Source organism: Artibeus jamaicensis, unplaced genomic scaffold (genome assembly GCF_021234435.1).
Source record: "Artibeus jamaicensis isolate MK-2021 breed Jamaican fruit bat unplaced genomic scaffold, CSHL_Jam_final contig_467, whole genome shotgun sequence".
Classification (NCBI taxonomy): Eukaryota; Metazoa; Chordata; class Mammalia; order Chiroptera; family Phyllostomidae; genus Artibeus; species Artibeus jamaicensis.
In genome coordinates, this window is record NW_026521845.1 from 4296279 (window position 1) to 4316945 (window position 20667).

Here is a 20667-nt window from a genome sequence, read left to right on the forward strand (position 1 = left end):
GTGGGAAGAGAGTGCATGACTTTAGCTTAATTATTAACGTATTCTGAGCAATAATAACTACCCTAATTTATAATTCATTGGGTGTTCTCAGGCATTTGTTGGCTTATTTTGAATCAAATTTACTTCAAACTTTAGTTTTTTATTTTGGTATGTACATTTACATATTTTTATATTATTTCACAGAGTTATAACGTAAAGAAATCTATTAGGCTAATGGATAGTTCATGTTTTAGTCAAATGGGAAACATTTAATTTACTTTCTCAGCCTTCTTTCAGGAGAAAAGAAATGTATTCATTTATTTCTTGCGACGTAGTTAAATGTTATTAATGTGCTTAATTTAAAAGCATCTGGGATTTTTGGTGCATCTTTGATTAACAGTACTTGACTATTAAACTTGAAGGCAATAATAGCTGTGTGGGAACTGGCTGGTGCAGAGGTGGGTGGTATAGTTTGGAAAAAGTATGAGAACATGGTCTACTGGTATTCCTGCCATCATATTTGACTCTTAGTTTTGATTGGTCACATTTGCTTGGTTCATATTATAAATGAATGACAGGAAGTCCATGTGTCTGAGTATCTGGCCACTGACTACCAGCTGCAGGGTACACTGGATGGGGCAGAAACCTTTCGTCCCAATTCAGTTTTGCATAAGCGAGCAGTAAGGTTTGGGGTGGCTAATTGGCCAAGTGAGGCAAATTTCATTCGGGAGGAAAGAGAATGTGATAATTTAACCTATATAAATACCAATGAGGTAGTTGTTATTAGTGTGAAAATCTAGGTAACTTGGTGTGGGGTTAAAATTTTGTTTCCAACAAGCTACTTTTGAAATATGACATTAAGTGTGTTGTTATTTTCAAACATGCAAATTCTGAGAATGATGGCTAACGTTTTCAAATGGTTACTATGGTGAGGCACATTTCAGAGCATGTAACAGGTATTAACTAATTGAATTTTCAATAGTCTATAAAGTAAATTCTGTCATTATCATCATTTTATAGATAAAGAGACTGAGGCATAAAATAGTAAAGGAATTTACAAAAAGAAACAGTTAAGTAGGCCTGCCTTAAATGTTTATCTGTCTGCTCTGGGCCATGGTAAAACTTCAGAAAGAAAGAAAAAATTTGCTTATAGGAGAATGAGAATCAGTCTATTATCTGTAGTATCCTCTGCCAAAACCTTGTTCACAAATCCCCAAGGAAAACTGATTTAGGACCTAAAACTTGATAAAATTTAAAGCATCAGTGAATTAAGAGGGTCCTGTATAGTTATTTTCAGAAATACAAGAACGTAGAAAGTATGCTACCCACATATTTTGGTGAAGTACTACAGAAGTAAGAATAAAAGGAAAAAACGAAGGTTATATATGCAGCGGGATATACAGTAGAACACATTGGCATTGACCTTGGGAAGCTGTTTTCACACTGCGTTTTACCAGAAGTACAGCTGAAGGCTTAACCAGGCAGAAGGGGGAACATTATTATATTTTATGGTGTAGACAACTAGCCACAGGAGCTTCCCAGTGAAAAATGAGGGGGGAGGAGTGAGAAAAAGTCCAACTCCTCGAAGTACACCCACCAGGAACCAACAACTTTGAACGGTCCCTACAGGAAAAGTTCTGAGCAAAGGGCTCTTTTACATTAGTGTCAGAACAGCCAAGTTGGCTGTGCCCGTGTGAAAACCGCTAATCTGAAAACCACATGCACAGAGAATGTACCACGTAGGGGGTCTCATTAAAAAAATTATGGTGAAGCCTAGCCGACTAAGAAATGAAATTCAAGAAAAAGAAAGAAGACTTCGTAAAAGAGTTGAGGTAAGAGATAAATCAGTTTTACTGAAGCATCAGGCACGATTCCTCAGTTCCCAAAGAGACTGTAAAGTATCCTAATGGTGCCCTGGTTGGTGTAGCTCAGTGGATTGAGTGCGGGCCTGTGAAGCAAAGGATTCCCAGTCAGGGCACATGCCTGGGTTGCAGGCCAATTCCCAGTGGGGGACACATGGGAGGCAACCACACAATGATATTTCTCTCCCACTCTTTCTCCTTCCCTTCCCCTCTCTCTGAAAATAAATAAATAAAATATAAAGTATCCTAATGGTGACAACGATAGCTAACCCATATTGAAAGTTTACCTTCTTTGCCGGGCAATTTTCTTTCTCCACCCCCCTATTAAACTGTTTAATTTTGCACAACATTCTATGGTAGATATTATCATCTTCATTTTACAGACAAGAAACTGAGGCACAGAAAGGCTAGACCAAAGGTGACCTTAGTTTATTTTGTCTGAGGTTCACAGGAGAAAGGAGAGCTCAGGTGTGGGCCGAGGCATAGTGGTTCAATAGTCCATGTCTTACCCATTCTGATATTATTTATGTTATGTCCTAGAATGATTAACCTGGGTACATAAGATGAATAATCAAGCAAAAGGATCAAATAGAATTATAATTTTCTTATCTCTATTACAGTTGATCTTTCAATGACTGTTTCAAGTAGAACTATAATTTAAGAAAAGGTATTAAGATTACAAATTTTAAAGAATTTTAGTTTTTTCTTCTATTTCTTTCTTTGAATTTTTTCATGTCTAAATTTTCACTTTGCTTCAGCCATTTGATCTAAATCCTGATTCTCTACGGAAAAGTCTGCTCCTCACCAGTTATTTTGAATTAAAGAACATGCCTGTCTCTGCATCATGGTGTAGGATGAGGGGCGGTCACTCTTTTTGAATTACTTAACTGCAGCGTAAGTGGCTGTCATTCAGATGAATAGCTCAGGACAGGACTCACTAACCCTTGTTTTGCATAGACACAGGGACAATGTCCAGGGGAATAAGAACTTTCTTCCAACAATAGAAATATAAGATTGATTATTACTTCAAAAACTCAATTTCTCCCTAGACAGTGTGAAATCCAAACACCTCCAATTACCTTAAGTTCCATGGGATTATTAGGCTTTAGGCAGATGCTCTACAGGAAATGAAAATGATGATTTGGAACAATTTAATTGGTATTCATTCGGTACCTACCCAAGTGCCAGGCGTGGGCTGATGTGAATGCTAAGGTCTGAACTACAAGCATGAAGTCAAAGTGTTGGTTGCCTTCCGCACAGAATGCCATTACTAATTAAATTTTCCAGTAACTGTGCATAGCAATAGGATTCCCAGGGAGCACATGGCTATTTAAAGTTATTTATTTCTGCCATGTGACTTTTTTCTCTGAAAACATTTTGTTATACAAATTGACACTTACCAGGTGGTGAAGAAGTTGACAGTGTCAATACTTCCTTTCACCCAAATTAATGTTTTCCTTAGAAACCTTGCCAACGCTTGGAAAGCTTGTATAACTAAATATATTTTTAAAAGAGGCAAATATTCTTAAAAGCACAGGGTAGGTGATTAGTCATTCAGGTGTGTTTTATTATATATATAGGATCTGTTTAAGTAAGCAACTCAGTTAAGACTTTTTGGTCCTTTGAAAGAGGGTACAGGAGAGTCTGTGTTTTAAAGCCTGATTAAAAGTTGATCAGATTTTGGGTTAGAATTACATAACACTGAAATTATTTTGTATGGTTTTGTGTCAAAGATGACACTGAAGAATGTTTTGTAAAGAAGCAAACCTCACAGCAGGACTCAAATCCAACATTCTTCACAAGACCTTTCAAAAATAAACCACATTTCTCTAAGAAGAAAGTTAAGCTAACATCGATGAGCTAGCACTATGTACACATTTCTCTGACTATGTGAAGGTGGACCTACCTAGTATAATTTTCAGTGCCCACATTACTATTGTGGCTTTGAGTAGTGCTTCTTTTATGAAGCAGTTGCATATTAACAAGAAATATATATGGCGTCACCATATGGTGGGTGGAGCTGGTGGCAGATTGGGGTTGAGATGAGGCACCAGCCTCTCACTGCACCCGCTCAGCCCCTCGGAGCTTTGTCTCCAACAAGGGCATGTGACTTCAAGTACCTGGGGCTAATTTTCCAATTCAGATCGCTGCTAGGAGCCCAGGTCCCAGCTGCTGTGAACGGGGGCCCTTTGTGGCCATGTCTCACCTGGCTGCTCTCTCACCTGTGTCCTCAACCTCCTCTATTTTGGGGCAGGCTCTAGACGGACTTGTGTGACCTACGGGCTCATTTTTATAGTGATGCTTGAAGAATCTTTACTAATAAGAGAGAGCTCTACAGTCAACAAAAATGATTCTCTATACTGGTTCAGCGTTTCATTTATCCTGTGCATTTCACTCAGGTTGATCTGAACTCAGGTGTTTTACTTTTTGTCACTTGTTATGAACTTCAGTTTCCACCTTAATGCTGGATGTTGTCACATTGGAGTGACCACAGAGGCACTTTATTCCGGAAATGTTAAGGTGTGCTTGCTCCTTGGCATGAGGGTAAAGATCATAAATTAGAATACAATCCTTAGTTCATAGTGTCCTTCCCATTCCTAAGTCCCTGATGATACCGTCATATCATTTACTATACACTGGAAATTCACTAAGGGAGTAGGTCCCATGTTGTGCTCTTACTGCCACAAATGTCTTTAGAAAGAGAAATGACATAGTTTTGATGATGAATTGGACACCACGTGTGAGACAAAGATAAATGGAAGGATGACTTTGCAATGTACTCTTTGCGAAGCTGACTGAATGATGGTGCCTTGTATGAGGAAGAGGGGACCTAGGGAGAGACACACAAAGGAAGAGAAACAGAGTCCACAAGAGCCGAGACGCCATTCAAAAACAGTGACCTGTCGGGTGGCCACTTGTGCGTGGGAGCCCTGAGTTCAGGACAGGGGTTGGCCCAGGCAGGTAAACTCGGGGACCACCAGCACATGGATGACCATCAATGCGGGAACGAGAAGACAGCACCCGGGAATGGGAATGAACAGAGTGGAACGTCTGAGTAAACACTGAGCAAGAGTGAAGACCTTGACAGGCCAATAAGACACACTGTATGTGATGAAGCGCACAGTGTGCACAGAAACAAGAACTTCATTCCTCTATGTGTCCAAAAACAGGGCAGTTAATATATGAAGTGAAAACTAGGAGCCACACAATGAGAGCCGGGTAACCAGGTAATGGTGGCAGAAGATTCTAATAGGGAACCACATTACTGAAATGAACCGGAGCATAAATGTTATTTTCCACTTCTCCAAACATAGCTCCTTCTATGCTATCCAATCCAGATGGTCGCCTATTTCAGAGCATAGTCAACGTCAGGGCTTTTATCGCACATGTTAATGATAAAAAAAGCATTTTCTTACCATCAAGCGACCGAATCTGGGTAGAATTCATACGTCCTTTAAAAATTCCGCAAACTCTATTTCTTCTCCTTAAAAATTCCTCATTTTTTCATCCTGTCTTTTCCTTCCTGTTAATTCATCTTGTGTTACTTAACTCCCTAAATTTCATTTTGGGATTATGATATTCAAGATTATGTGCCATTGTTATTTTTCCCAGTTTCCTCTTAGTAAATTCTTTACAATTGTTTCATTGCCTTATAACTTACTGTCTTTCCTATCCATAATTGTTGCTAAAGTACTTCAAAGTATTTCGATGCATAGCGTTGAGGGACTCATTTTAACATTGTCTACTGACTCTCCACTCATTGCTTGAGCTGGCGTTCCCTCCTAACCCCAGGGCTATATGAACCTTCACTGACATTTTGCTGTGTAAATGTCCTACAGGATCTTTCTGATTATCCTTAATAATCCAGGTTCGTTTGGCCATTTAATACTCTCTTTATAGCTTCTGTCCATCCATTATCTTATATTTATAACAGATCTTCGTTATAGCTTTCTGTGTAAGTTGAACATATTTATTTTTTAGGTTCCTGGTTTGCTAGCACATTGATTTTTGAGATGTTCTAAATCTCATTTGAATTCTGCATGTGCTCGCTCCCCCTAGTGTGCCTACTGGGCGGGTGACAGGCCAAGTTCAGTCCCCTGCTTTATAATGACCGCATATGTGGAATTGCAAAACTCAGTCCTCCTTCCTTTTAGCTAAATATTCCCCAAATGCTTTAATGTTTCTCCCCAGGATTTTGTGCTTTGTGTGTTGGCCTTTCTCTAAATCTTTCCTATTTTATAATTATAAGTTCAAACAGAACCCAGCGCTGAGAAATCACAAAGATCAAGATAATTTACATAAAGGCATTTGGTAAATTATAAAGTGCTATTCAAACATAAAGTCATATTTTTATTGCTATAATTTAGGGGGCAGGTTTCTCCTTCAGCAAAAAAGAAAATTGTTCCTTTTGGAAATTTTATTTCTTACAGAAGCGTGTGTATATGCACAGCGATTTGGGGGACTTTTGCTAAAAACAGAAAAGCACTGAATTTGAAGGCTGCTTGGAGGACTCTTTTGCTCCCCTGTGTTAGGTCTGTCTTCTGCCCTGCCGCAGGTATTGAAAATGAGTGTCAAAAGTTGTTGGATGTTTACATTTCAGGTGGTTAAAGACAGTAGAGGGTTTACATTTCAGGTGGTTACAGTAGAGGGTTGCTGTTACGTGAGCCTTTTTCTCCTTACAGCCCAACTGGAAGGCTCTGTAGGCCAATGTGTCACTTGGAAAAGGACAGCAGCTTGGGGCCTTCACTCTTGTTAATTAGTCATGGAGTTCACCAGACTGCGAATGCCTTTGGTTCAGAGAAAGATTCAGAACACAGTGCTGGGGAAGCCAAATGCTCTGAGGGAGCTGGTTTTTTCCTGGCCGATTTCTGTCTGCAGTGAGAACACACCTCCCTTCCAACTGCTCTCACACAAAGCTTACCTTCCTAGATTTCTACGGAGTTGGGGAGAAGTGATGAAAGGCTTTGTTTTACGCTGGGTGTTTCCCCTTAGGAAAAGAAGGACCCTTGGTGGAGGTTTTGACTCTTTCTTCCCTAAGCTCCACCCACTGTGGAGGGTGGGTGGGGCTAAATCTGTTCTTGTTGTGCCTGGGCACCTCCCCAGCAGTGCCCACAAAATGATGTCGCTTGAGGACATTCGTGATGGCTGACAGTTAGAATAATGTCTGTTCAGTGGGAATTCTGAGCTGAATGGATCTCATCATGAGCAAAAAAGTAAAGGAAATAGCACATTTATTGTATAGGCTGGATACAATAAACATGCTCTCTTAATTATTTTTCTCTTGCGAAAAAAATCCGAATCAAAAAAATCTTGAGTAGTAATATTTTAATTGCAATATTAAATCTTAGTTTAATCACTTTGAGTATGAATAACCTGATATGGTAAAGCTCTTACGAATTTTTTAAAAGTTGAAGCCACAGAAGCAAAGCGTGCCTTATGTAAATGTCAATGCAAACCACGTTTTCCAGCGAATTCCTGTGGTTCAGAGTGTGGCATTGACCCTCCTGAAACTGCTCTTTGAACAAATAGCATTGATCAGGAAAACAGCTGTGATTTCCAGTGAAAAAGAAGAATAACTATTTAGCAGGGAGGGCATTCTGCATATGTATTGATCTCTTTAAGAGTAGTTTACAAGCAGTTGAATCCACCACCATAGGAAGGTTAGTTCAGTGTTCCAATGAAATAATCAGATACTTCTCAAGAGTGTTCTTTTTCACACATAATTCTTCTTGTGTAGTATAGACTCACATGTACGTATTATACTCTAAAATAGATGCGAGTTCACTTAGCCATCTCTTAGGAAGGAAAAATTGTCAATTGATTCTAAAGTGAGATTAAGTAAAAAGGCTACCATTATGACACAGTCTTTTCTATTGATAAACATGGCATTCTATTTTTTAAATTTATTTTTTATTGAATTTTTCCATTGCCATTTACTCCCCTTATACCCAGTCCCCCACTATTACTACATTTTAAAATGTTGGATTCAAATAAATAATCATATAAAAATAAGAAAGTAATTTTCATGGCTTACAAGGAGAAGCAGCATATTAAGCTCAATGTTCTCTTTTGTTCTGAATGGCTCATTAAATTTGGACCATTTCAGAAAAAATAAAATAAAGGTTCATTTTGTGCCTTACTTGATTTCCAGAAACTGTCCACTAGAGATGGAATTTTTGAGATTAGCTTTGCCACGTGGCATTAAGAAGAAAGATTTTTCTGTGGGAACATGTTAAATGAATAAAATCAGCCAATATTTTTTCAGTGTCACTTCACATTTTACATGGGCAAGGGCATAAACACTGAGCCTTCACCTACTGATTTCTTGATAGTGAAGAAAGAAATCCAATGCTAAATCAAACCTTTTCTGAAGAAAATTGGTACATGCATAGATTTTATTTTGCTTTTACCTACTCAATATAAACATATCTTTAAATACCTAAAGGGAAGTAATGGTGTATAAAGCTAATATTCTATTGGCTTTGCACTTCACTTTTGACAACTGAATCAGAAAAGTTTCAACAAAGTTGAGAAAATGTAAATTGCAGAGACGCAAGACCTCACAACTGAGAACGTGGCTGAGGTCTGGGTTTAGGAACTTTGTGCGCCCCTTACTCCCTCTGCTCAGAGCTGCAGCTTCACTCAGATGAGGGTCATGGGCAGTGCCTTATAGGTGGCTTGTCAGCCTGGGGGGCTGCTGCAAAGGCAGGCGGTGCTTGGGGCAGAAGCAACTACTCAGGTGTCCACAGACTCTTACTAACAAGCTCATTACTACTCAGTTTGATTGTGTCATTCATTCTCTTGCCTGACAGTTTTCATTTGTGTCTACCGTATTCAGGATAATACAAATTTCTGGATGCTGTGTATAAAGTAATTCATGATTTGTCCTTGGTACTTCCCTTGCCTCATCTCCCTTACTAGTCTTGCTCTACAAGCTAGACTGTAGCCATACTGAACTTGAGTCGTGTTTTCCACAGCTGAGCTTTTAATGCATAACTCTATTATGTCTACTTTGTACTGGTAGAAGCTACTCTGTCCACGACTTGAATTTGAAGCTTCAACTGAATGCATTTTTGTTTAAAAAGAACCTAATAGTTAGGAAGAGAAAGTACAAATAAAGAAGAACACAGAATAGGTATTGTGCTTTGTTTGTTCATTGGCATGTTTTGGAAAGTTAAAACCTTTAAAAGGGGGATGGGAATATAGTGCTGAGATGTATTGATCTTATTCTTCTATTCTGTTACTGGGAATAAAGCAAGGGTACACTTAGTAGGGATCTCTGATATCACAGTAGGATTCAGAAAGTGGGTGTAAATTATTCCCAGTATTAAAGTCTGAAAACTATATATAAGAAATCATTCACATGCCCATGAAGGTCATGAGCACATGTGTGCCCATGGGCACCCCTACACACTATGCACACACACACACTTCATTGGTACACAGATACACATATATACTTAATCTGTGCACACCTGTCCTCTTCTGTAACATATTAAATGCCGTTATTTCTCAGTGATCGGTCCTTGCCCCTTTCATTTCATTTCATATTTTCCTCCCAGGAATATGTATTTTAGCCATCTTTTGTGTAAGCCCGTAAGTATTCCAGGAGGGTGTGGTATACGTGTCCATGTTCATCGAGACCTAGGGATGACTGACAAGTCTTGAAGGATCCCTATCAGGGACCCCGTACCAGGGTGTCAGCAGTTCTAAGCATCAATGCCTGCGTCTCAACTCATACAAGGTAACACAAGGGAAATGAGAAATATTTGCGAGCCATGCGGTTTGCAAGAAAGTGCTGTTTGGTTATTTCCGCTCTTGCATAATCAGAGGATGAGTGTGTGGTGAGTGCAGCAGCCCAGCCCTTAGAGACTCAGTGCCTTAGGTCTACGGTCCGAGGATCCTGTCATCTGATTCCACAGGACCTGGAACTGAACCTGCCCTTCCCACATCAGCCCTTTTCCTTGTAAACAATGGACCCTTGTTTGATGTGTTTGTCATTAATGTGCAGAAAGACAGAGAACAGGAACCTTTTGATCTTACAGAAAAGGGACTGATGAGCATTTTACGTGGAAGAATTTGGCCTAACAAGCGCTAATCTCACGGGAGACGGGTCAGGCCGCAGCCTCCACTTCCTGTTTACATTGTAGGTTACAGGTGGACACCGAAAAGACCCTGGCAGTGGGACCGCACACATTGTCTTAAACCAGGTTCTATGGCTTTAACTGCATCCTTTGTAGCCTTTAACTCATCCTGTGACGTTTCCTCCGACTAAATATGTACAAAAGCTAATTCATCATATGTCCTCCTTAAAGTGTCATGTCTGGGAAATATCAACCATTGTCCTTTGTTTGGGCCAATCCCCCCCAAATTAGAATCATTTGTAATACCTGTTCTGTTACCCAATATACAGTTGACACATTCCATGGATCTCGCCTCTTAAATATCTTGCAAATCTGCCCACTCCCACTCCTCTCAGTTGTCACCTCGCTGGTCGAAATGATCACAACGCCCGGAGAAGAACCGCTGTGCAACTGGTGTACCATGTTCGCTCTGGCTCCATTCCAAGCCACTTATGTCATGGCAACCAAAGTGACATTTGAGAAATATAAACACCATGTGTTACCACTTGCTTAATGTTCAAGATTTCCCGTATGTCTTGGGATATATACCAAACCTTTTAATATGGTCCGAATTCCCGGCGCAGTCAGGATTCTCCGCATCTTTCACTCTCATCTCCGAATGCCAAAAAATAGTCCACTATTTTTTTTCCTGATTTTCTCCATCCTGCTAACTTCCCTGCTCCCTCCAGTGCTCTGTCTTCTTCTCTGCAGAGTGAAGTCTGCCTGATCCTTTTATGTTCATGTCAATATCACTTTTTCATTGTCGCCTGACACACCGGAACCCATTATAACAGGAAACCGTGGCACTGGGGGGCTTTTCTTATATATTTATATAGCTTTACTTCAGACGTCATTTTCTCTCTCTTCCTCTAGATTCTAAGCCCTATCAAGAAAGCAGTCTTGCTGGTTTTTTTTTTTTTTAAGCCATTAACCCCAGGACCTAGTACTGTGCCTGACATAGGTGAACAAAAAAATTGAAAACTTTTCCAAATGCCAATGATCTACAATAGGGAAAAGTAAAATTCAAGCACTACATTGAAGATTCAGGAGAGAAAAAAATCCTAGCAGTTTTCCAAAGAAGCAAAAATTATAAATAAAAAAAAATTAATCAATAGGAATATAAGGTGATTAAGTTATATGTCCTTATTAACTGCCTCATTCATGTTGCTTTGTCTTAAAATAATGGAAATAATTATAATACTTTTGATGGTGATATGGGTCCTCATTTTTGTTAGTTGTGGTTTAATTTCTTAATAGTGGCATTTCCTCGTTTAAAGGAGAGAACAGCATTCTGATTTTACGTGGTTCCTGACTTCACCATGTTACCGCTTTTGATCCTAATGATTTTGTCTCCTTATTTTACCTGGTTTCATCTATTTTGTTCATTTATTTTATCTTACTGCCTTTTTAAAAAATGCATCTACTTTCTCCCAATTCACAGTGGAAAATCCATGTTGCATTGAGACAGAGTACACATGTCTTAGTAAATTAATATGGATGAATATGAATACATGCCCAGCTCAGCATGTATCCTGAGGAGCAAACAGCACAAAACATGACATGAATGTAAGTTTCGTCCTTCCCACCATGAACAATGGCAGCAAGGAAAATTCGGCCTCCATCTGCGTGCATTATTATAGTCATGCCCATGGGCTGATGAGTCTATGAGAAATTTTCCAGGATCGTTCAGCAGATGTTTTTGTTTTGTTTTAATCAATTAATGGTGAGAGGAGATGAAATGTAATAAATTAATTTAATGTAATTTTGTTAGAAGAAATATATTGTACAAGACTGGCAAGGGACAATGTGGAGTTGCTTTCATTGGCGCATTGGAGATGAGAAAGAACTTTTGGCACTCTGTCAATGATGCTGTAGTGTTAGGTAATCTTTCCCTCATACTGTGGTGGATCTTTTATTAACTAGGTGAGTGAAAGAATAAAAAAGTGCATTTTGAAATCTGTAAATCAAGATGGTAGCTCTTCTAAGTGGAAAGCTATTTTGTTAAAATGAGACTAAAGAAATGCACTTCACTCTATATGTGGCTTTTTATTTCTAAGGATAATTCGAAATTAAATGCTTCATATGATATAGGTATATATATCATGGCTGTATGGATTTAGCGCAAAAGGGGCCATAATTCTTTTAAAATAAATGTTGTTATGATTTCTGCATGTGTTAGCATAGCTTCTTTAACTAAAATTATCTTTTGCGACATTTAACAGTATTCCAGCTAACAAAAAAAAGTAGAATAAAAGTTTTTAAAATGAAATATCATTTGGAGTCTTCCTTTCCATATGGCACACTCAGTTTGGTGGTCCCCATTTAAAATAATTGCAGGACTTATGGAAAAGCTGTTCTCTTCTTCCGGCTTCTTTGTGAGCAGGGGGAAGAAGTTGGTCCAGCGCTCAGTGGGGCTGCTGTGGGGCCCTCTTTACACACTGCGCTTTGTTAAATGTGTTCGAAGTTCAGATTTGCAGGAAGTCAGATTTGCGGGAAGTCAGTTAACACCAAAGTATGAGGAGCAAAACATAATGATTCTTGTGACTCTATGGGCAGAATAGTAGGTCATTCCCAAATGCGTATGTATGGGTTTTTAAGCAGTATTAAATTGAGGCGAAGGGTAGAGATGGCATTTTTAAATTATAATCTTTTCTTAAAAATTTTATTTAGTTATTTTTCAAGTACAGTTTTTTTGTCTATTTCTCCCATCCCAGCCTCTCCTGCCCCTTGCTCCCCACCTCCCTCCCATTTCCACCCCCCTTAGTTCTCGTCCCTGTGTCCTTCCTATTTGTTCCTCCAAATCCCTCCCCCTTTTCCCCTTAACTTCCCTTCCCTCTCCCCTCTGGTCACTGTCCTCTTGTTCTCTATTTCAGTGTCTTTGTTTTTTTTTTTTTTTCTGCTTGCTTGTTTATTTTGTTGTTTAGCTTCCTGTTAAAGGTGAGATCATATGGTATTTGTCTTTCAACACCTGGCCTATTTCACTCAGCATATTGCTTTCCAGTTCCATCCATGTTGTTGCAAAGGGTAGTAGCTCCTTCTTTCTCTCTGCTGCATAGAATTCCATTGTGTATATGTACCACAATTTTTTGATCCATTCATTTACTGATGGGCACCTAGGTTGCTTCCAACTCTTGGCTATTGTAAATTGTGCTGCTATGAACATTGTGGTGCATAGGTTCTTTGATATTGATGTTTTAGGATTCTTAGGATATAATCCTAGCAGTGGAATTGTTGGGTCAAAAGGCAGATCGATTTTTATTTTTTCATCTCCATTAAAAAATAAATAAAACTTCAGGGCCTGACAGTTCCACTATTCAGTTTATTCAGGGGACAGTTAATCTGGGGCAATGTGATCTCAGGCATGGGCAAAGGTAAAATGTTATCCATGTCCTTTAATAATTAAACTAAACTGTGATTCTAACATACTCCAGCAAGGTACAAAATATGAGCTAATGTTCTCATCATTCAGTTTATAAAACCCTAATCCTCTGAGATACTCTATCCAAACTAAGAACTTTGGCTGCTATGTTCGATTAATCCTATAAAAATTCCACTCTTAGAGCTGTGATAAACACAAACTTGTTAACAATATCTGAAAAGTCTTTGCTAAATAAAATATGCTTAACTCAGAGTTTTGAAATGTCTTTGAACTTTGTGTCTGGTTAACATCTTCTGCCAGATTGGCTTTTCAAGGAATGTATATTGAGATACGAGACTACAGGCCAAGATCCCTTTAAAAAGATGGATATAACAATCCTACAGCAATAAACTGCCAATAAAAATCAAAACCACGTTTTCATTAAAAACAAAACAAATATTAAACAAGCAGGAAAAAAAACTTAATAGTAATTACCTCAAAGGTAGATAGGTGTGTGTTAATTTATTAACTTCTCACTTACATATTTATTATTTATCTTGTAATAAGTGCATATTACTACTTTGGGGGTTAAAAATATTAGAACTGTAACAAAATTACTACCAAGTAGGGTTTACTCTAGGAGTGTGAGAATGCCTTACTATAGGTATACATGTATTAATAAAATACTTCATCACATTGGACTGACTGTACATTGCTCATAGGAATGGTAGGTTTGGCATACCCAAAAATGAAATAATTCTTAACCCTCCCTACCATCAAAACTTTCCTAATATTCCTGACCTTATGTCATTATTATTTGTTGGCTTTATGCCCTGGTATCTATAAGTCATGTGGGAAGATCAACAAATACTAACTGAAAACCAAATGAAACATTACCCCTCTCCCAATCCATTCTACTTATATACTCCATCTCTTATCCTCATGGATTATAGGAGATTTAAAATTCCCAAGAACATGTGTCCATGTTTCTAGTGTGTGCTGGTGAGTATCAGGTTCTGCGTGTGCATTAGGGACACATCTGGCTACGTGGCTCCTTGTTCTCTGGTCTGCATGGTTTAACTGTACGTCCACACTGAGGGAGGGAGACACACCAAAGTGCCAGGCTACCAGATTCCTGCAGGATTGGTGTTCTGTGATGGTGATCCTTCAGGCAAACATTGTCAGGATGGGTGTTCAGATAAAAGTGAATTACATTAAGGCAGAAATGAGTAAGTGAAATAGTTTTAAAAGTCCACTTTAAGCTCAGTATTGTGAAATCAGCCACAATTACGCCAGCAACATAAGTGTGTGCACGGAAGGAATTCTGTGTCCCCCAAATACACAGAATGTCCAAAAAAGCAGATATATTTCATTGTAACTGTCATAGAATAAAAACATAAGTTACATTACATACCTGTTTAAATGATAAAGTGAAGTATAAGTATATATGTAAAATAATATAAAAAGATAAATTTTATTGGTGTTTTCCCCAAATATTACTATTTTTACATTTAAATCTTAAAATATTACTATATAATGGTATACTTAGTAGTTACCTATGTCAGTGAATTACATAATTATAAATATATGTATATAGGGTATATATATATGCAGTTTTTAATACAGTTACAATGGAAATATTTTCATTCAAGCAATTTCAGTGACAACTAGCTCTTTTTATAACAAGTCACTGGCCTGATATTGACATTTTTCCCAACTGCCTTACCAAGAATTAGTTGTCAGTTTCAGTAAATGATGACAGTGAACTTTCTCCGAAGGTCGGCTAATGTCATCAGGACTGGTCTTTGTGAAAAGATAAAGATTATGGGTGTCCATTGCAAATTGCTTAACATTCTCTCTGCCCTGCTCCAAGCCTGTCTGTATCTCCATAGCAGCTGAGGCTGGCAGGCTGGGCAGAAGATCAGACAGGATGGCAGCTACTCATTCATGGGTACTTTTCTTGTTGCTGCTGTTACTGAATCCACAGTAAAGAGGACTGGACATACCCCTTCCTCCCAGTCCCTGAGTCTGTCTTCAGGTTGACAACAAAGGCTCTGTCACCTTTTCCTGCAGGTGTTGGATGGATCCTGATGTTTGATTCACTTTTGTGCTTTGCTTTCTTTCCTGCACGGCTGGAATATAAATAAGAAAATTGCTGCTGGATTCATGGAGTGGTATCATGTCTCCGGCGTTTCGTATCATAACCAAATGAAGTTAACAGTACATTTAGATTTCTGTCGAGGAGCAGAAAGTTTAAAAAGCTTAGGAAATTATCTTAGTTAGCATTACTCAGGTTATAAGTTAAATGCTTGATTGTTCATTTGTGATGTTGTTATTAGTAGACGTACTACAAAGGCGAGGTCAAACTCACTCACGTTAGGTGAAGAGTGTCACACTCGTGCATGGTCGACTGAGAGCACCATGCGCAAGACTAATGAAGCTGGAGGAAACGGATTTGCATGAATAAAGATGACTGAGGGGTGTCCATCCTGCAGCCCTGTGGACTGCATGAGGTCCAGGGTGGTTATGAATGTGGCCCAACCCAAAATCATGAATTTCCTTAAACCATCATGAGATGTTTTTGTGATTATGAGTCATAATATATTTAATATGTGGCTCAAGACAACGCTTCTTCTTTCCGTGTGGCCCAGAGATGCCAAATGGTTGAATACCCCCGTACAATACTAGGTTACTCATTTTTCACTATGAAATATTTAAGTAAAATTTTTAGCACCTTTTGATTTTATAGCAAACATTTTTTTTCCCATTTGAAATTAACAGGTATTTTTACAATAGAGGAATGAATTATAAGGAAGTTATATTTACCTGCTACTTTTCATTTCAGAGTCAATCACTACAAATGAATCTGAGCAACTTCTAGCCTATTAACCAAACAAAAAATTAAATAGGGGACATGGTGTGGTATTGGCTAATTATTTTCTGTTTTAAATTGCAGTACATTATTTAAAATGTTCAGACAGGGGATACAGGATAATCAACAAAAATATTGTTACAATTAGATGTCCACTAAAAGCAAGCATTTTAAGTCAGCTTTTAAGAAATATTACTGCTCAGTCACAAGACAACGTTAATTTTCATTAGTATAAAATTTAAAGATCACAGAATGCCTACTCATATCCACCAACTCTAATTATTTATTTAAAATTCTACCTTAGTAAATTCTTCTGCAAATACTTTCGAATCAGGATATCATTTAAATAGTTTAACTGAAAAGATGCATCTCCTTTAAAATAAGACAAGATGGGATATTTTGATTGGGAATGTGCTGTATGGGAGCACATTCTTGGATTTAGTTTATCAGAAAATCTGTGCCCATCATTAAAATCACTTCTGGGCACAGACACAAAATAATAATTAACTGAAATTCATCAGTTACGGTCAGGGAGAAGAGGTGGTTTTCACATAATAGTGACTCTGAGGACATCTGTGAATGAAGTAAGATAGCAATCTATATTAAAATGGATTATAGTCACTCGATAGCCTCAAATCCTCGTGTGGCATGTTGCAGCACACACAGTTCTAGGCAAAGTAGCTAATACATGAGAGAAATAATGGTTATGCATGATGCAAATCGAGGGTGTCTCCATGCTAATGCCATCCTAGCCTCAAGATTATATAATAGAGTAGCAATAAACTATGTATCTACCTATCCTGAAGGTATATTTTTGACTTCAAAATAAAACTGTATCTGGTTAATGTAGAAAGAACTTAATAATTATATTTTCCCGAGGGAGGATGTACAATACAAGATCCCAACTATTAAATGTCTTTTCTGAAATGTGCTTCAACTTTCAAACACACAAGGATGGGAAGTGATGTGCCCCGTTTGACATTTTTCATCGTAACGCACATTTCTGTCTGCAGCATTTGTGGAATCCAGCATCTGGAGCGAATAGGCAAGAAGCTGAACCTCTTTGACTCCCTGTATTTCTGCATCGTGACCTTTTCTACGGTGGGCTTTGGGGACGTCACTCCGGAAACATGGCCCTCCAAGCTCTTTGTGGTGGCTATGATCTGTGTCGCCCTAGTGGTCCTGCCCATTCAGGTAAATGTCGCCATGGAGAATGTTCTCTAAATGGGGAGTCTTATAAAACTGTGTGTTGCATGTTGAATAAAAAATGTAGGGCAGTATACTCATCTAGTGTCTTACATGCTATTATTATATGTAGTCAATTTATTAGCATTGTCTCACAAAAGAAATTTTACATTATTATTAGACACTGAGAGTTTTCCCCTTTCACTCAAGTCATGGTTTGCATCTCATTTCAACTTTCCAAGATGTTTCTTTTAAAAATTGGGCACTTATCTATGACAGGAGCAGAGGGTGATATGGTTTTTAATCATAAATGATAGATCAAGGAACCAAACTTGCGAAGGGTTGATTTCTCTGGACTCTTGCAATGATCTAAAAGCCAAACATCATAGTGAGCAAAAATTGATTGCACGTATTAGTCAGCTAAAATGAAACCTGAAGATGATATAGAACTGTTATGTGGCATTTGGGGTACTCACAAAGGGACAGAGATATAAAATGAGTCATAAGATGAATCGCTACAATCTCCTGATCTTTCCTACAAAGGAGCTTTGGGTGTGCACGGGTGGCCGGTTAGAAATGGGAAGTGGCAAATACAAATCAAACCTGTACACTCCATTGCAAGCCTTGGCCACAGGCTGTCTAAACATACTTCGTGTACTTATAAAAATGATCTTCCCACCGCTGCCCGATCCTCATGACTCGCCCCCCCCAACACCCTCCGCAACCCCCTCCACTTCCTTCACATACCAGCTACCCCACAACTGGGGTGCAGCCCTCTGGGCTGTGGCTGGGAGGTTGTCTGACTGCATGAGATATGGGGTGACCCGGGCAGGGGAATGAGGAAGGAATGTGGACGAGACGCTTCTCTTCGACTTGGCGTGTGACATGTCATGGCTGCATACTCTGTTGGATGTGTAGCAGAGGCCCGAACCTTAATGCCTTGTCATGATATCACAGGAAAATCAGATGACTTTGTTTCCTTAGAGCCACAGAGAGCCTCTGGGTAGCACAGAGACCTCCACAGAATCACCTGATAGGGGCTGTTGAAGGCACCGGTAATCTGGGTCTCCATGTAGGGAATTGAGGGCACCTCACAAACAAGGAATGGATGGCAGTGATTTTAACTTTCATGTCCTGTGTTTTCCCTTCACATGTGAAAAAATGCGTTCCAGTTTGAACAGCTGGCCTATCTGTGGATGGAGAGGCAAAAATCGGGTGGAAATTACAGTCGACACAGAGCCCAAACGGAAAAGCACGTGGTTCTGTGTGTCAGCTCGCTGAAGATTGACTTACTCATGGACTTTTTAAATGAGTTCTATGCTCATCCAAGACTGCAGGTACATTTTGTTATGTTGCACATCATACCAGATCCTACCTGCTAACACGGCCAATGTCAATGTGAGAAAGCGTAAATGAAGAGCTACAAATATAACCAGGAACACAGAAAAAAATGCTGAAGGAATACCCGGTATTTTAGTTTCTTTCTGTACCCACACTAAAAGACGAGTGGAATTATGTTAATGCTACCAAGAAAGGATTCTCTGAATTAAAATGATTGACATTTTTTCTCCCTGCAATAATGCAGAAAGGATATTTTTATGAAACAGTGAAATTAAACAAAATATAATAAAACCATGAACAAGTCATTTCAATATCATCTGCTCACTTGAACCTGTCAGTTTTAGCAAGTGCCACTGATTCAGACAGGGAAGTCTGGAAGTTCTATTCTTTCCTGCAGTATAACTAGGTCAACTTTATAGTAGCAATAAATGACCAAAAATGGGATAATAACTCGTTGAATTAAAAACATGGATTCAGAAAAATCTCTTCATTTGTCGATGTAGATAAAATGCTCACATACTCCTTGTACTTGCCACAGGACTGGGCCACTGTAAAGTAGGTAATAGTTGCTGCTTAAGGCACTAAGTTCAGTCCAAACAGCAAAGAACTACTTGAATATCTTGTTTTTCTTCCATAAATTTGTGTCACAAAGTTGGACGATCCTCAGATCAAAACAGTACTGAGTATATCTTATCATTTCTCCTTGAAATAGACTTGTTGTCATCAATACTTTGGAGAGCTCTTAAATATAATTTTTATATATAAAAATCTTATTTATAAGTGGTACCTAAATTATATAATATATTCTTTTGTTTTCATATAAATTAACTTGGATTATTTGGAGAAGCTCCATATTTAGTTGTTGGGTTTTTTATTTTCAATATTCGATAACTTCAGATTTTATTTTAATATTAAATAACTCTATAACCTATAAAGAAAATCTATTTGAAGGAAAATTCTGATCCCTGGTAACTTATTGATATTATTCTAAAATCAATATGGAGAATTCTTAAAACTTTAAAGAAGTTCACTAGATATATTTTAGAGTGATACATGATGACTGCTTACCAGAGAATTGTAATCCTGTGGATTGGTTGTTTTAAACCATCTCCTTGCAAATAGTACCGTTATATTTTCTCCAAAGGATCCTTATTTTGAAATATTTGATCTCAAGGTCTTTAATTACTTCATCAGCTTTATCGATATTTTGATGAATCCTTATCCATTCAGATATCAGAAAACTTTCAATATTACCAATGCATCATGTTACCAAATGATGTAAATCACCATCACAGTTTTTATTCTAACAGTACATGTTTGAAGTATGAGTTTCTACCTAAGCTTTTTAGCCCGACATGTTATGTATACTTTAGAATTAGCCTAAAGATGAACAAATCAGAGACTGGAAGTGCGTGCTGACTATAAGCACGAATCGCCTCCTCTTCACAGTACTAATAAGACTGAAAAAGGTCAGGAGGGAAGTACTGATTGATGAGATTCATACATCTCAGTTATATTTATGAGAGTCGTGTTTTATTCGTGTAGATGCAAACTTTTCGTCTCGGGCTATAGATGCAAACTTTTATTTGCTAGCCAGACTTCACTTCTAGTTCATGATCTTTCAGAATGTTGCTCGACATTCCTCGTGCCTATGTGGTGTAAGACTGAGCAGGACTGGTTCTCTTCCACTGGCCTCTTTGTTCGCACAGGATTATTACGTGGTGATTTTATGTCCTACGGAAATGGACGTGCAAGTTCGAAGGGTGCTGCAGATCCCCATGTGGTCACAGAGAGTCATCTACCTGCAAGGCTCAGCCCTGAAAGACCAGGATCTGCTGAGAGCAAAGTAGGTACCTGCCACCCCAGTCATTTTCCATCTGACGGTGCTTGGTATCATTTCCCTCCTCCAAATTTGCACCTTGTTCAGTGTCGTGAGGCGAGTGGGAA

General features: G+C 38.5%; 1 protein-coding gene across 8 annotated transcripts in view; it reads left to right on the plus strand.

The window, feature by feature from the left end:
- Window positions 1-20667, plus strand: part of KCNT2 (potassium sodium-activated channel subfamily T member 2) — a 197967-nt gene that overhangs the window by 87584 nt on the left and 89716 nt on the right. For all 8 annotated transcript variants that reach the window (XM_053667314.1, XM_053667318.1, XM_053667319.1 and 5 more), the window contains 3 exons: window positions 17208-17388; window positions 18552-18716; window positions 20430-20566. In XM_053667314.1, the coding sequence (XP_053523289.1) occupies window positions 17208-17388; window positions 18552-18716; window positions 20430-20566 (483 nt within the window). The remainder of the gene's footprint in view (window positions 1-17207; window positions 17389-18551; window positions 18717-20429; window positions 20567-20667) is intronic.